The sequence below is a fragment of the Nomascus leucogenys genome, chromosome 7b (genome assembly GCF_006542625.1).
Source record: "Nomascus leucogenys isolate Asia chromosome 7b, Asia_NLE_v1, whole genome shotgun sequence".
In the NCBI taxonomy this organism is placed as follows: domain Eukaryota; kingdom Metazoa; phylum Chordata; class Mammalia; order Primates; family Hylobatidae; genus Nomascus; species Nomascus leucogenys.
Genome location: NC_044387.1, coordinates 45,971,189 through 45,988,165, shown reverse-complemented (window position 1 = coordinate 45,988,165; position 16,977 = coordinate 45,971,189). Strand labels below are relative to the sequence as shown.

The following is a 16,977-nucleotide window of genomic DNA, read 5'->3' as shown; positions in this document are numbered from 1 at the left end:
CTCAGACCCAGCCAGGCATGGTGGCTCAGGTCTGTAATCCCAGCACTTTGGGAGGCCGAAGCGGGTGGATCACGAGGTCAAGAGATCGAGACAATCCTGGCTAACATGGTGAAACCCCATCTCTACTAAAATTACAAAAAATTAGCCGGGCGTGATGGCAGGCACCTGTAGTCCCAGCTACTCAGGAGGCTGAGGCAGGAGAATCGCTTGAACCTGGGAGGCAGAGGTTGCAGTGAGCTGAGATTGAGCCACTGCACTCCAGCCTGGACAACTGAGTGCGACTCCATCTCAAAAACAAAAAAAGAAAGACTCAGACCTGACCTGTTAGTCAACAGCCAGATGCCCAGATAATCACATTAGACTCCTCAGCAAGCACACCATGCACACAAGTTCCACTCCCATGTACACGTTCCTGTCCCATGTACACAATCGTGCACACAAACGCGCATCCAGACTCTAGAACTGTTGAGACAGTGCCCACATACACACTCATACAGTCCACCTGTACACAGGTGCATGTACACATTGTTTCACAGAGGCACACCCAGACAGAAACACAAAAGAAATGTGAGGCAAGAGCAGACCAACACCTACACCTGTAAGATACACAGAGAAACAAACACATACACACTTACACATAGAAAGACTCATACACTGTGTAATCAACAGTTCTACACCCCACCAAGGCTCTTCTCCTGATGTGTCCGGAATTGGTAGGTTCTTGGTCTCACCGACTTCAAGAATGAAGCTGCGGACCCTCGTGGTGAGTGTCACAGTTCTTAAACGCAGCGTGTCCGGAGTTTGTTCCTTCTGATGCTTGGATGTGTTCAGAGTTTCTTCCTTCTGGCGGGTTCGTGGTCTTGCTAGCTTCAGGAGTGAAGCTACAGACCTTGGCAGTGAGTGTTACAGCTCACAAAGGCAGCGTGAACCTAAAGATCGAAAGAACAACGCTTCCACAGCACAGAAGGCAATCCGACCAGGTTGCCACTACTAGCTCCTGCAGCCTGCTTTTATTCTCTTATCTGGCCCCACCCACATCTTGCTGATTGGTTCATTTTGCAGAGAGCCGATTGGTCCATTTTACAGAGAACTGATTGGTCCGTTTTGACAGGGTGCTGATTGGTGCGTTTACAATCCCTGAGCTAGACCCCAAAGTTCTCCACGTCCCCACTAGATTAGCTAGATACGGAGTGTCCATTGGTGCATTCACAAAACCTGAGCTAGACACAGGGTGCTGACTGGTGTGTTGACAAACCTTGAGCTAGATACAGAGTGCCCATTGGTGTATTTACAATCCCTTAGCTAGACATAAACGTTCTCCAAGTCCCCACCAGACTCAGGAGCCTAGCTGGCTTCACCCAGTGGATCCCGCACAGGGGCCATAGGTGGAGCTGCCTGCCAGTCCCACGCCTGTGCACCCGCACTCCTCAGCCCTTGGGTGGTTGATAGGACTGGGTGCTGTGGAGCAGGGGGCAGCGCTCGTCGGGGAGGCTTGGGCTGCGCCGGAGCCCACGGAGGGAGTGGGTGGCTCAGGCATGGCGGCCTGCAGGTCCCGAACTCTGCCCCGCGGGGAGGCAGCTAAGGCCCAGCAAGAAGTCGAGCACAGCAGCTGCTGGCCCAGGTGCTAAGCCCTGCACTGCCCGGGGCTGGCGGGGCCTGCTGGCCGCTCCGAGTGCAGAGCCCGCTGAGCCCACGCCCACCCGGAACTCGTGCTGGCCCGCAAGCGCTGCGCGCAGCCCCGGTTCCCACCCGCGCCTCTCCCTCCACACCTCTCCGCAAGCTGAGGGAGCCGGCTCTGCCTCGGCCAGCCCAGGAAGGGGCTCCCACAGTGCAGCGGTGGGCTGAAGGGCTCCTCAAGCGTGGCCAGAGTGGGCGCCGAGAGCGAGCGAGGGCTGTGAGGGCTGCAGGCACACTGTCACCTCTCACTGGGTTGCTATTAAAAATGGGCGCTGAATATAAAAATTAACCGGGCGTGGTGGTGCATGTCTGCAGTCCCAGCTACTCGGGAGGCTGAGGTGGGAGAACAGTTTGAGCCCGAGAGGCTGAGGTGGGAGAATAGTTTGAGCCCGAGAGGTTGAAACTACGGTGAGCCGTGATTGTGCAACTGCACTCCAGCCTGGGTGACAGAATGAGACCCATTCTCAAAACAAAATCAAACACGGGCACTGCCCTCGGCAGGGGAGGTCTGGGCACAGCTGTGCTGATGTGGGCAGTGGACACAGGTGTCAAGCGAGAGCCTGTGGCCAAGCCTAAGCTGCGGTTAAGGTGGGAGGCTGAAGGGTTTGGAGTGTGCACCACCCCGCCCCACCCCAGACCACCTGTCAGTAGGAATGTGGCAATGCACTTCGGTGCTGGACTCCTACTTCCGGCCGTGTGATTTGGGACACGTTACCCTACGCACCTGTACCACAACTTCCTCATCTCCCAAATGGGATAACAATAGTTAGCAAACCTCCCTGGATTGCTGCGAGAATTCTGCCAGAAAAATGTACTCCAAGCTCTTCAAGTAGGCCTGGCGTGTGGTTGGTGCTCAGTACATATTCAATGTTTCTGTCGCTGGTGTCATCACTGTGTTCATGGCAGAGCCCTGTGCCGCCACAACTGGGCCGCCACCCAGACCTTCCTTTCCCGCCCCAACGGTGAACTGTGGACAGGACCCTCTGGGGGGACTAGGCCAAGGCTTTCCCAACTCTGGGGACCCCCGCCCATGGGCCTCAGATATGTGGCTCGAGAAGGGGGGGTGGGGGCAGGGCCCCTGGAAAACCCCTCAAGGCCAGGCCCAGCACCCCCAATATCCCTAAGACCAGGGGCTTGAGTCTTTCCTGCAGACAGATGTGGGCAGGAACCCACCCGACTCCCAGCTACTTGGGGACGTGGACGAACTAACAGGACAAATCCTAGTTCCTGGACACCGCCCTCCCAATATCCTCTCAATCAGACACCCATGCAGCGGCGCTGCATTGATCCGCACATGGAGATACACAGCGACATTCGCCCGCAAGAGCATGGCGGGTGCCGGAGCTCCCAGCTGTGGGCCCAGGAACTACATTTCCTAGAAGGATGTGCTACATACTCATTGGCGTCCGGACTCAAGCACGGGTCCGAACTCCCTCTAAGAAATGGAGTCTGACGCAAAGGCTCCCGGGAGGTGTAGTTTGCGCCCATTCCGCGCAGGCGCACTTTTCCGCAGCGGCCTCCTTCTGCTCTTTGTGGCAGTCGTAGTCCTTTTGTGGGAGTCAGATCTGTCCACTTGCCGGTCCCTCAGACCGTCGGCGGCCTCTGTCCGCCTCGGGACCTGTCCGCTGGTCGCTCCGCGTCCGATGACTCCGGGCCGCGGAACCTTAGGCCTGGCCCTGGTCTCCGAGCGCGGGTTCGCCGGGAGGAGCGTGTGGCGGGGGTGTGCCGGGGCGTGCGTGCGCCGGGCATGGGGCTGAGCCCGGTGTGGGGAGTGGGTATCTGCGGAGCCGGCCTGAGCCCCACCTCAGCCGGGCGCCGGGAGGGGGCTCCGTGCGTGTGATCGTGCAGCTGTGAGAGCGTGGCCGCCCCACTGGGCTCCGCTGCAGGCCCCTGAGCCCCAGGAGCAGGACTCGCTCTTCTGGGCCTGCCCTGGGTCCTGGAGGCTACAGAGCTGCCCACTCCTCCCGGGGAGGCTGCCGTGGAGGCCATGGAGATCCCTGCCCCGGAGCCCGAGAAGACAGGTACAGCTTCACTCTTGTAGTCAGCGTGTCTGTAGATTTGCACTTGAGGATATTGACACTCAGAGCGATCAGGCCAGTTTCCCAGAAGCATCCAGTATCTTTTTTTTTTTTTTTTTAATGGAGTCTCACTCTGTCACCCAGGCGGGAGTGCAATGGCTTGATCTCCGCTCACTACAACCTCTGCCTCCCGGGTTCAAACGATTCTCCCGCCTCAAACTCCCAAGTAGTTGGGATTGCAGGCGCGCGCCACCACGCCCGGCTAATGTTTGTATTTTTAGTAGAGACGGGGTTTTGCCATGTTGCCCAGGCTGGTCTTCAGCTCAAGCGATCCGCCCGCCTCGGCCTCCCAAAGTGCTGGGATTACAGGCGTGAGCCATCGCTCCTGGCCTCCTGCTTCTGTCTTCCCTGTGCCCAACCATTTGTTCCCACTCAAACGTGCTTGATTGGGGATAGCAGCTCTTTTCTTCATGAATTGGAGTGTCTGAGACACAGGCAGAATTATTCCTCGATGCTGTTTCAGTTGGTGCTAGCTATTGGGGCTCGTTCCCCACCTGGCCTTGCTGGCAGGTTCTGCCTCCTCTCTGATTCTCACTTGTGCCACGACAGATGGGCTTTAAGCTCAGCCGTGAGCCTGGTAGCCGTGGCCTTGACTCATTTCTCCTTCTCCAGTTCTTTCCTCTCAGGATCCTGCTCTTTCCCTGAAAGAGAATCTCGAGGATATATCAGCTTGGGGTCTTCCCGAAGCCAGGTCCAAGGTGAGTGGCTGCGTGTTCTTCCTTCTTTATGAAGAGGGTTGGCACATTCCCTCCCCAGTACTGGATCGTCAGCCTTCCACAGTCCTTCACCCGGGTACCTGCTGGCTGGTCCTCAGGAAGCTCTGGGCAGTGGGAACAGCTCCAGCTGAAGAGTCCAGATGTTGCCCGAGGTGTGCCCTCGAGATGTACTCTATTGAATGTCTCGTCCAGTCCAATTCAGTGGGTCAGTTGCTGGGGATCCCTCTGCCCAGCGCTGTGCTGGGAGCTCAGAGGAGTGGTTTTAGTGGAACCTGAGAAAGTAGGTGACGGCTCACATGGGGTCGCTTTGCCTATCCACGTGCTGGCCAGGGGTTGGTGCAGGATGTTTGCACGGTTGGTTTACTGGGATGGAATCAGACAGGGGCACGTGGAGCAGCTCAGGAAGGGCTGGATTGCAGCAGTGGGTTAAGAGTGGCGGTAGGGGACACATCCCTGTGTGCTTTCCTCTGTACCTGGCCCCCGGCATGGGGCCTTCATGGAGAGTCCTGGAGATTTAGAGAATCCGGGGGCTCAGCAAGGAATTGGCCCTGGGCACTTCTGCAGCCAAGTGGGACCCAGATCCCTCCTTTTACAGACTGTGGACTCTGTTCCTCATTTTGTTTTTCTACCGCAACCACCTCACCCCATGGTTATATTTAGAAGGGTGCAGTTGACAAAAAGAGCACAGTAGAGTGAAAGATCTGGAGGGATAAGGGGTCTTTGGTTTTTTTTTTGTTTTTTTTTTTAGCATTTTGTGATTTTGTCAGTCTGCCACTCAAAAGAGGTGACGGCAGATTATAGCCAGCTAGAAACAGCTGCAAAACGTGTATTGTGAGCTGTGCCTCACTTCTGTAGTGTGTCACAATGCTTTATAGTCCTCAAGAAACTTGACAGTCAAATGCAATGCATGTTCCTTGCTTAGGGGATAGATCCAAAAAATTGATAAAGGGCAGTTTGGGACAAGAGGAAATTTGAAAATGGGCTGTATCTTAGGTCATATTGCATCAATAGGAAATTTATTGCGTGTCATAATACTACTGTGATTATGTAAGAGAATATCCACAGGAGATACAAGCTGAAGACTGTAGAGTGAGACATCATGGTGTCTGCAACTTACCTTCAAATGGTTCAGCAAAAAAAAATGTGTGTGCATGTATGTATGTCTGTATGTGTCTGTGCAGCTCCCTCTAGGTGGTAGCACCCTTGTGCATGTGTTATTCTTGTTCCTAAAATATTAGCTTGTTAGATCTTTGAATAACCAGTTGACTCTCCTGAGTACACGTCACCTTTGGCATTTTCTCTTGACAGTCTCATTCACACTCACAGTTCAAGTTGTTCTGTCTCCTGGGGCATCTTGTGTCGTCTGTTCTGACTTCTCTGCTAGTGTCATTACCACATCAGCATCTGATTCCAATGCGTACTGTCTGGGTTTTTTATTCCTTTCCCTGCAGAATGATGACACATTGGACATGGACTTCTCCCAGTGGCCAGAAATACCCACCAAAAAGGCCTGTGCGGGCCTCAGACCCTACCTACTCTTGCTGGCTGATGCTCCCCACACTGAAGCCATGAAGCCTCTGACAGCCTCACTGGCCAGCACCATATTCTGATACCTCTGGAGATATTTTTTTGTTTTTCTTTCTTTTTCTTTTTCTTTTTTTTTTTTGAGACGGAGTCTCGCTCTGTCGCCCAGGCTGGAGTGCAGTGGCACAATCATAGCTCACTGCAGCCTTCAACTCCTGGGCTGAAGCAAATCCCCAACTCGGCCTCCTGAGTAGTTGGAGAACCAAGGTGTTTGCCCCCACACCCGGCTTGGAGCCTTGTTTCAGCCCATCTTCTCCTTCCCTCGGCTATCGTCATCCTTCATGCCTGCATGCCTCAGTTAGGGGTGTGTTCTCAGCGTTTGTCCTCATCTCTGCCTCCTCATCTGAAATCCAGTGTTTTGGGGGGTAAGGTTTTATTGAGGTGTAATTTATATACAGCACAATTGTGCAATTTTAAGTATACAATTTGATGAGGTTGAGCAAACGTATACAGTTGTGTAACCAGCACCACTATCATGATACGGGACATTTCCATGACCCAGAAATGTCCTCTTGCCCCTGTGCATTCAGTCCTCTCCCCTCTCCCCTTGGTAACCACTATAGTTTTGCTATAGATTTTCCTCTTTAAGGATTTCATACGGAATTTATACTATGTGGTCTTTTGTCTCTGCTTTATTTCGCTTAGCATATGCTTTTGAGTTTATCCATGTTGTTGTGTGAATCAGTAGTTTGTTCCTTTTGATTGGTGAGTAATATTCCATTTGTATTAGTCTGCTAGGGCTGCCATACAAAGTGTGGCAGGAGGGCTTAAACGACAGAAATGTATTTTCTCACGGTTCCAGAGGCAAGAAGTCTGAGATCAAGGTGTCAGCAGGGCTGATTTCTTCTGAGGCCTCTCCTTGGCTTGTAGATGGCCACCTTTTCCCCGCATCTTCACGTGGTCTTACCTCCTCTATGTCTGTGTCCAAATTTCCTCTTCTTATGAGGACACCAGTTATATTGGATCAGGGCCCACTGTATTGAATTCATTTTAACTGAATTACTTCTTTAAAGAACTTCTCTCCAGGCTGGGTGCCGTGGCTCACGCCTGTAATCCCAGCATTTTGGGAGGCTGAGGTGGGTGGATCACTTGAGGTCAGGAGTTCAAGACCAGCCTGGCCAACATGGTGAAACCCTGTCTCTACTAAAAATACAAAAATTTAGCTGGGAGTAGTGGTGCATGCCTGTAGCCCTAGCTACTTGGGAGGCTGAGGCAGGAGAATTATTGGACCCAGGAGGCAGAGGTTGCAGTGAGCTGAGATTGCAACGCTGTACTCCAGCCTGAGTGACAGACTGAGACCATGTCTCAAAAAAAAAAAAAAAACCTCTCTCGGAGTTACCGAGGGTTGAGACATAGGAATTTGAGGTGAGGGGTATACAGTTCATCCCATTGCGCCATTGGATGTATATTCCACAGTTTGCTTATCCATTCATCAGCTGATGGACACTTAAGTTACTCGTAGGCTTTTGCTATTACAAATCAACCCGCTATAAATATTTGAGTACACGTATGGCTGTGCATTTTAATTTCTCTTGCATAAATACCTAGGTGTGAAATTGCTGAGCCATATAGTAAATATATGTTTATCAATTTTATTGATCTTTTCAAAAAACAATTTTTTTGCTCTGTTGATTTTTCTCTATTTTCTGTTTTCCATTTCATAGATTTCTGATCCTTATTATCTCCTTGGTGTCTTAAAATTGAAACTTACTTTACTTACTTTAGTGTCTTAAGATTGAAACATAGATATTGATTTGATACCTTTTTTTCCTCATATAGCATTCAGCGCTGTAAATTTCTAAGCACTGCCTCATCTATATCCTACAACTTTTGTTATGTTACATTTTCACTTTTATTCAGCTCAAAATAGCTTCTGATTTCCCTAGTGATTTATTCTTCAGCCATATGTTATTTCAGAATGTGTTGTTTCATTTCCTAATATTGAGGGCATTTTCCAGATAACTTTCTATTATGGATTTCTGATTTAATTCTATTGTCATCAAAGAATGAATTTTGTGTGACTTAAAGTTTTTCAAACCTACCGAGATTCATTTTATTTCCCAGAGTGTGGTTTATCTTGGTAAATGCTCCACATGCCCTTGAAAAAATATGTATTCTGCCTTTGTTGGTTAGAGTGTTATGTAAATATCAGTTAAGTCAAGTTGAATGATGGTGTTTTTTAATTGTTCTGTCAGTTTTTGCATTATGTATTTTGAAGCTCTTTTAGTAGATACATTTATATTTAGGATTGCTATGAGTTCTTAATGAATTAACTGTTTCATCATTATGTAATATTCTCTTTATCTCTGATAGTCCTCTCTCTGAAATCTACTTTGCTATTACTATAGGCACTTCAGCTTTTTTTTTTTAATTAGTATTTGTAGGGTTTATCTTTTTCTATCCTTTCACTTTTAACCTATCTTTGTATGTAAAGTGGGTTTCTGGAGCTTGCTCTTTTAATTCAGTTTGACAATCTCCACCTTTTAATTGGAGTGTTTCAACTATTCGCATTTAGTGTAATTATTAATATGGTTGGATTTACATGTCCTTTTTTTTTTTTTTGACAGAGTTTCACTCTTGTCACCCAGGCTGGAGTGCAGTGGCGCAATCTTGGCTCACTGCAACCTCCACCTCCTGGGTTCAAGCAATTCTGCTGACCTCAGGTGACCTGCCGCCTTGGCCTCCCAAGTGCTGGGATTATAGGTGTGAGCCACCCCACCCGGCCTTGCTGTTAGTTTTCTATGTCTTATGTCTTTTTTGTTTCTCGTTTCCTCCCTTAATGACTTCTTTTGAGGTAAACACATACTGTTCTAATATACTCTTAATTCCTCTGATTTCATTAATATTTTTCACCTTTTAGTTATTTGATTGGATGCTGGACATTGTGAATTTTACTTGGTTGAGTAGGCTTTTGGAATTCCGTGTTTCTGGGATTTGTTCTGGGATGCAGTGAAATTACTTGGCATCTATTTGATCCTTTCAAGGATCAAAGCAAGTCTGGAGTTGGGTGGTGGCCAGGATGCCCAGGCCCAGGGGGAGCAGGCAGGAAGGATTGGAAGGCAGTCAGGTGAGGACTGCAGGTAGCCTCTCTTGGTCCCTTGGGGCACAGAACTTGCTGATATATACAAGGTTTCCTTCCTTAGAGTGTGATAACGGTTTCTAGTCTGGGTTCGGATCCTTTTGCATTAGTGAGCTTTGAATAGAGTTGATGGGATTTTTGTACTATTAATATTCTCTCAAATTTTTAAGTTTGAAATTCTTGGCCCCAGGAAGCATAGCCTCTCTCCCAGGACTTAGAGCCTGATACAACAGCCATGTACAGCCCCTGGGTCCCACCTCAAGTTTCCAGGGCCCAGTGGTGTCTATTCAGACCTGCTTTCCCAGTCTAGAAGGTGGTGTGGGAATGCATGCCAATTCCCAGCCCCCTCCCTGCCCCTGGTCCCCAAATTCAGTCATGGTCAGTGTCTACAGCACAACCTTCTGGCATGGGAGAAGGTCACCTGAGGTTAACCCTTTACTTGTAGGATCCTTAATCAATCTCTGGCTCCTTTGGGACCATGGACACAGAATCAGTCCTGGGTGAGTGAGAACCTATATGTCATTTCAGGAATCGGTGAGTTTCAAGGATGTGGCTGTGGACTTCACCCAGGAGGAGTGGGGTCAACTAGACTCCCCTCAGAGGGCCTTGTACCGGGATGTGATGTTGGAGAACTACCAGAACCTTCTTGCCCTAGGTAAGATCCCCCCAGCTCCAGGCTGGGCGTCTGCTGTCAGCCTTCTTCTGCATGGTAGATATTAAGGAGGATCCCTTCAGTGCCGGCCCTGGTGCCAGATATGTCATGGGGTGGGAAGCAAGGCCTGTGCCTTGGGGCACTCATGGCCAGGGGCCTCGACCACGCCAGAAGTCCCCAGGGGACAGCGTGGGAGCTGGTAGCATCCTTGCTTGGTGTTTCCCCTGGTCCTGGGATGGGGGCAGGGAGAGAAGAGAAGAAGGTGGGACCCTGGAGCCCAGCTGGCTCTGGAACGGTCCTCCAGCAATGAAGTAAGGACGTCAGCACACGTGGGGTCTTCAGAGTATACACTGAGATTTGGGTTCCAATCTGAGACCGTCACCGCTTTTGGCCCAGAGGACCTCCTGTTCCCAGAGAGGGTGTCCACTTCACAGGCATGGTCCTTGTTAGGGGGTGGCCTGTAAGGTCGACTGGGCCTGGAGAGCCTCAGCATGCCCAGCCCACTTTCTCTCCAGGAGCAGGACCTCCACTGCACAAGCCAGATGTGATCTCTCATCTGGAACGAGGTGAGGAGCCATGGAGCATGCAGAGGGAAGTCCCTGGAGGGCCCTGTCCAGGTGAGCAGAGGCACAGGTGGAAGGGTGCCAGCCCCAGCACCCCTGGTGGCACCTCCTCCTATGGCCCCTATTTTCCTCCCTCAGTTTGCCCCGGCTCCATCTCCCCTTCTCAGGTCCCCCACCAGACCCTCCCACCCGCCTCCCTTCAGCACATACTGAGCACTGCCTGTGTGCTGAGACCTATTCTGGGATACAACAGGGAACAAACCTGGCCACTGGGACCAAATGGCCACTTGCTGATGGGGGTGGGGAGGCAGGAATAGAAATATTGAGCCAGTGGTGTTGGCTAGGCAGCCGGGAGTGTGGGATTGGGGGCAGGGGGCCACCAGGGGAGGGGCAGCTGGCATTGATCAGTGTCAGGGTCAGCATCAGCATCAGCATCAGGGCCAGCGTCAGCCTCAGGGTCAGGGCCAGCATCAGTGTCAGGGCCAGCGTGAGCATCAGCATCAGGGCCAGCGTGAGCATCAGGGTCAGGGCCATCATCAGCCTCAGGGCCAGAGTCAGCATCAGCATCAGCGTCAGCATCAGGGTCAGGGCCAGCGTCAGCGTCAGGGCCAGCGTGAGCATCAGCATCAGGCCAGAGTCAGCATCAGCATCAGGGTCAGCATCAGCGTCAGGGTCAGGGCCAGCGTCAGCATCAGCATCAGGGTCAGGGTCAGCATCAGGTCAGGGTCAGCATCAGCGTCAGGGTCAGCATCAGCGTCAGGGTCAGAGTCAGCATCAGCATCAGGGTCAGCATCAGCGTCAGGGTCAGAGTCAGCATCAGCATCAGGGTCAGCATCAACATCAGGGTCAGCGTCAGCGTCAGGGTCAGGGCCAGCATCAGTGTCAGGGCCAGCGTGAGCATCAGCATCAGGGCCAGCGTGAGCATCAGGGTCAGGGCCATCATCAGCGTCAGGGTCAGGGTCAGCATCAGCGTCAGGGTCAGGGTCAGGGCCAGCATCAGTGTCAGGGTCAGGGCAATCATCAGCATCAGGCCAGCGTCAGCATCAGCGTCAGGCTCATCAGCGTCAGGGCCATCATCAGCGTCAGGGCCATCATCAGCGTCAGGGTCAGAGTCAGCATCAGCATCAGGGTCAGCATCAGCGTCAGGGTCGGGGCCAGCATCAGGGTCAGGGTCAATGTCAGCGAGGGCTTCCAGGCTGTGGCCAAGATGGCAGCCCTCCATGAGGGAAAGGGGACTGGGGTGGGTCTCGAGCAGAAGGTAGTCTGTTTTTCTTCTCCAACATTCTTTTTGTAGACTTCTCTTCTGAGTTGGTTGATGAATAAGTGAATTAAATTATTTTGGCTTAATTTATTGGACAGTGACTGCTGAGCATGTTAGGTGTCTAGAAAGCTTGAGAAACACCTTTCTGTGGGAAAGGCAGCCGATAAGCTGTGGAGCACAGAACACGGGGGTCGGGGAAGGCGGCCCCTCCTCCATCCCCCTCCGCTGCCACACACCACCCAGCCCCAACCTGCAACAGCGGCTGCAGCCCCAGCTTTCTGGTCTGTATTTCTCACCCCAGCCTCTGATGCTTGCTTTGTCCTCTTTAACAAAATTACAGGTTTCAAAAAATTCCTATTTTTGTTTGATTCGTAGATGAATATACTGAAAATGAGGCTGAAAGGTTATTGAAATCCTGCATAATCTTTCCACCTAGAGATAACTGTTCTCTAATAACTGACCATGTCACTGATTCCTCTGGGCCCTTCCTCTGTGTGCGGATAGACTTTTGTAAAGCTACACGTGGCCAGGCGTGATGGCTCACACCTGTAATCCCAACACTTTGGGAGGCCAAGGCAGGCAGATCACCTGAGGTCAGGAGTTCGAGACCAGCCTGACCAAACATAGAGAAACCCCGTCTCTACTAAAATTACAAAATTAGCCGGGCATGTTGGCGCATGCCTGTAATCCCAGCTATTTGGGAGGCTAAGGCAGGAGAATCGCTTGAACCCGGGAGGTAGAGGTTGTGGTGAGCTGAGATCACGCTATTGCACTCCAGCCTGGGTAACAAGAGTAAAACTCCATCTCAAAAAAAAAAAAAAAATTAGCTGGGCGCAGTGGTGGGCGCCTGTCATCCCAGCTACTCTGGAGGCTTAGGCAGGAGAATTGCTTGAACCCGGGAGGCAGAGGTTGCAGTGAGCCATGATTGCACCATTGCACTCCAGCCTGTGTGACAGAGCTAAACTCCATCTCAAAAAAAAAAATAAATAAAGCCTTATGCACCCTCGGAAGCACAGCACTCACGCCGGAGTCTGGCTACCGCACTGGCCACGGCATAGTGAGCGTCCTCACGTGATTTTACTGATTGCACAGTATCCCTTAGATGAATGTGCTCTGCTGTGTTGTTGGCCCTATTGCTGCCAAAGCAACCTTTTTCTGGCCTGGGCCTCTTCTCTCTGCTCTGTGCACCTTCCCTAGACTCTTACCTCTCACTTGGTGTGCACGTGGTCTACACTATAGTGACACCAGCTGAGCTGCAGCCCTGTGTCATTGACCATCTCGTGGGCCTCTGCTTGCGTGTCTAAAGCCAGACTTGGAACTGGCCCTTCCTCCTCCCGTCCCTGTCTTTGTAAAAGCTTCCACCATCCACCCAGGCTTGGGTGTTTGCTGAGGTCTCATCCTCTCCCCCATTTCCTCTCTTGCCACCTTCAGTCAACAGCTAGGGCCATCAGTTTTAGCACCTAAATGGCTCTCAGATCTGCTGCTTCCTGTTCATTTTCATAGCCTTGCTTCCAGTCTGAAGTTGCCATTTTTCACCTGAATTATTCAGATGACCTCCCTAACTGGCCTCCCTAACTGCTCGCTCCAACCTCCTTACACACCACCAAAGCCACCTTCAAGACAAACCATTATGCCAGGCACAGGGACTCACACATCTAATCCCAGCAGTTTGGGAGGCCAAGGCGGGAGGATCGCTTGAGCCCAGGAGTTGGAGGCTGCAGTGAGCCGTGATTGTACCCCTGCACTGCAGCCTGGACAACACAGCGAGACTCTGTCCCCACCCTCTGCTTTCCCCACCCCCCACCAAGACACCATATGATCACATCAGCCTCTGTGCAAAAGGCCCTTTTTCCCCAGCTGCCCTCTGAGTCAGGCATCTGGTCACCTCGAACCCATCCACCTTGCCAGGGTCACTTCTCAGCCTTCCTGCCTCTGCGTGTCTTGTCTTCATCTTACTGTCTCACCTCTGAGCTTCTGCACATGCTGTTCGCTCTCCACCTGACTACCTGCCATGTGTGCCTTGGCCAGTTCCATTTGCCCTGCTCTTCTGGATGGGTTGGGGCCACAGGCAGCACCACCATGCAGCTCTGCCCACTGCGCTACACTGCTCCCTTTTAAGCCTCGGGAGGACAGAATTAGAAATAAAATCTCCTGCCAGCTCAGAAAACCTTGCTATAGAGATAGAAAAGAAAGAAAGCCTTCTTATTGAATAAGTGTTTAACCAGATGTGGCGTGCAGGAGAGAAAGAAACCTCCCCCTTTGACAGAGGAGACAGATCCAACCCAGCACACAGGGCAGCTGTCTTCACCTAAAGGAAGAGCACAGCTTTTTGGGTTTTTTGTTTGTTTGTTTGTTTTTTGAGACAGGGTCTCCCTCTGTTGCCCAGGCTGGGGTGCGGTTGCATGATCATAGCTCGAAGCCTCAACCTCCCTAGGCTCAGGTGATCCTCCCACCTCAGCCTCCTGAGTAGCTGGGACTATAGACAGGTACCATCATTCCTGGCTAATTTTGTATTTTTTGTAGAGGGGTCTCACTGTGTTGCCCAGGCTGGTCTTGGTCTGGGCTCAAGTGATCCGCCCACCTTGACCTCCCAAAGTGCTGGGATTACAGGCATGAGCCGCCGCGCCCAGCCTCTTGTATCTTTTTGACAAGCAGGAAGTTACATCTTGGACTCCACTCTTGGACTAGGCTCATTTTGCTTCTGAAAAGGTTTGCATGGGCCTTGAGACAGAGAAAGCATTTGCAATTCCCAGTGTTCTAAAGGGAAGCGCTGGGGTGTGGGGGGCCCTTTTTTCCTTTTGGCACCACAGACAATTTTTAATTCATTTATTAGTCCTAGCTACTCGGGAGGCTGAGGCCGGAGAATGGCGTGAACCCGGGAGGCGGAGCTTGCAGTGAGCCGAGATCGCGCCACTGCACTCCGGCCTGGGCGACAGAGCGAGATTCGGTCTCAAAACAAACAAACAAAGAAAAAACATGTATTTGTCCTGTGTATTGCGAGCACCTGCCATGGTATTGACACAGAGCAGTCGGTCAGCCGACGTGTCTGTGAATGAATGGAATCCTCATCACCAGCTCCCAAGCGTGCCCATTTCTCAGCCCCCTTGGTGCTTGTAGCTGCTCCTTCGGGGATTCCCTTGGCTTCTCCGCCTCTCCCGGTCTTCGCTCTCTGGTAGCTCCTTCCGTGTTCCTCCTCTCCCTTCTTCCTGCTCTTGCTTGCCCATCTCATCCTGGGCTCTCCCTTCTCTCTGCCTGCGCCTTCCAGCCTTGGCCCTCGTGGCCTCTCCTCTCTTTTCTGGGCGTATCTGCATCTCCAGGTCAATTCTCAAATCTGAATTCTAGGTAAGATTTCCGCTTGCTGACAGAACATCATTTTCAATATCTTACAGAATGGGAGCTGAAGGCGGTGCCCTCTCAACAGCAGGGCATTTGCAAAGAAGAAGCGGCCCAGGAGCCCATCATGGAGCGGCCCCTGGGCGGGGCTCAGGCGTGGGGGCGCCAGGCAGGTGCTCTGCAGAGGAGTCAGGCTGCGCCCTGGGCGCCTGCACCTGCCATGGTCTGGGAAGTCCCTGCAGAGGAATTCCCCCTCAGGTGTCCCCTCTTCGCCCAGCAACGTGTTCCCGAGGGGGGACCCTTGCTGGACACACGCAAGAACGACCAGGCCACGGAGGGCAGAACCAAGTCCCCCGCGAGACTGTGTGCAGGGGAAAACGCCTCCACGCCAAGTGATCCAGAAAAGTTCCCCCAGGCGCGCCGGCAGCGCGGGGCGGGCGCCGGGGAGGGCGAGTTCGCGTGCGGCGAGTGCGGGAAGGCGTTCCGCCAGAGCTCCTCCCTCACGCTGCACCTGCGCTGGCACAGCCGGGAGAAGGCTTACAAGTGCGATGAATGCGGCAAGGCCTTCACCTGGAGCACCAACCTTTTGGAGCATCGGCGCATCCACACCGGCGAGAAGCCGTTCTTCTGCGGCGAGTGCGGGAAGGCCTTCAGCTGTCACTCGTCCCTCAACGTGCACCAGCGCATCCACACGGGCGAGCGGCCCTACAAGTGCAGCGCCTGCGAGAAGGCCTTCAGCTGCAGCTCGCTGCTCAGCATGCACCTGCGGGTGCACACGGGCGAGAAGCCCTACCGCTGCGGCGAGTGCGGCAAGGCCTTCAACCAGCGTACACACCTCACACGCCACCACCGCATCCACACGGGCGAGAAGCCCTACCAGTGCGGCTCCTGCGGCAAGGCCTTCACCTGCCACTCGTCCCTCACCGTGCACGAGAAGATCCACAGCGGGGACAAGCCCTTCAAGTGCAGCGACTGCGAGAAGGCCTTCAACAGCCGCTCGCGCCTCACCCTCCACCAGAGGACGCACACGGGCGAGAAGCCCTTCAAGTGCGCCGACTGCGGGAAGGGCTTCAGCTGCCACGCGTACCTGCTCGTGCACAGGCGCATCCACAGCGGCGAGAAGCCCTTCAAGTGCAACGAGTGCGGCAAAGCCTTCAGCTCCCACGCCTACCTCATCGTGCACCGGCGCATCCACACAGGCGAGAAGCCCTTCGACTGCAGCCAGTGTTGGAAGGCCTTCAGCTGCCACTCGTCCGTCATCGTGCACCAGCGCATCCACACCGGTGAGAAGCCCTACAAGTGCAGCGAGTGCGGCAGAGCCTTCAGCCAGAACCACTGTCTCATTAAACATCAGAAAATCCACTCCGGGGAGAAGTCGTTTAAGTGTGAGGAATGTGGGGAGATGTTCAACTGGAACTCGCACCTCACTGAGCACCAGAGGCTGCACAGCGAGGGGAAGCCCTTGGCCATCCAGTTCAACAAACACTTGCTCAGCACCTACTACGTGCCTGGCAGCCTGCTGGGTGCAGGGGATGCTGGACTGAGGGACGTGGACCCCATGGACGCGCTGGATGTGGCAAAGCTCTTGTGCGTGGGTCCCCCCCGAGCTGGCAGGAATTTCTCCCTGGGGAGCAAACCTCGAAACTAACATGATGTGCTTTGGTGTCAGTAGCCGCTTTCTGAGCTACACAACAAAGAAAGCACCCTGACCCTCCCTGGCTTCTAGATCCAGACCACCTTCCTCCAGGTGTGGGAGCCTTGCCTTATCACCCCAATCAGGTCCGCATGCCAGGGTGCCTCCTCTAGTTAAAGTCAGTCACCTCCCCAGAAGGGCCACACTCCAGGAGGAGAGTTGAGAGTCATTTGAGGTAGTCTTGCCACCTGTTTTCCTTGATGGGCCTGGAAGTTGTTGACAAGGGGAAAGATCTTTCTTGCCAATAAAAAGAAGGGATATCGTTGGGTGCCATGGCTCACACCTGTAATCTTAACACTATGGGAGGCCAAGGCAAGGGGATCACTTGAGCCCAGGAGTCT

General features: G+C 52.7%; 1 protein-coding gene across 2 annotated transcripts; it reads left to right on the top strand.

Annotated features, from left to right (window-relative positions):
• The first annotated feature begins 3,150 nt into the window (after nt 1-3,150).
• Nucleotides 3,151-16,904, top strand: ZNF74 (zinc finger protein 74). 2 transcript variants are annotated; one of them, XM_030815808.1, is made up of 5 exons: nt 3,151-3,698; nt 4,368-4,453; nt 9,663-9,789; nt 10,302-10,403; nt 15,000-16,904. In XM_030815808.1, the coding sequence occupies exons 1-5, from the start codon at nt 3,665-3,667 to the stop codon at nt 16,589-16,591; spliced, it is 1,941 nt and encodes a 646-aa protein (XP_030671668.1). In that variant the 5' UTR covers nt 3,151-3,664; the 3' UTR covers nt 16,592-16,904. The 2 variants fall into 2 exon arrangements, with proteins under 2 accessions (XP_030671668.1, XP_030671669.1); XM_030815809.1 differs by lacking the exons at nt 3,151-3,698; nt 4,368-4,453 and adding an exon at nt 8,709-9,122.
• Nucleotides 16,905-16,977: the final 73 nt, after the last annotated feature.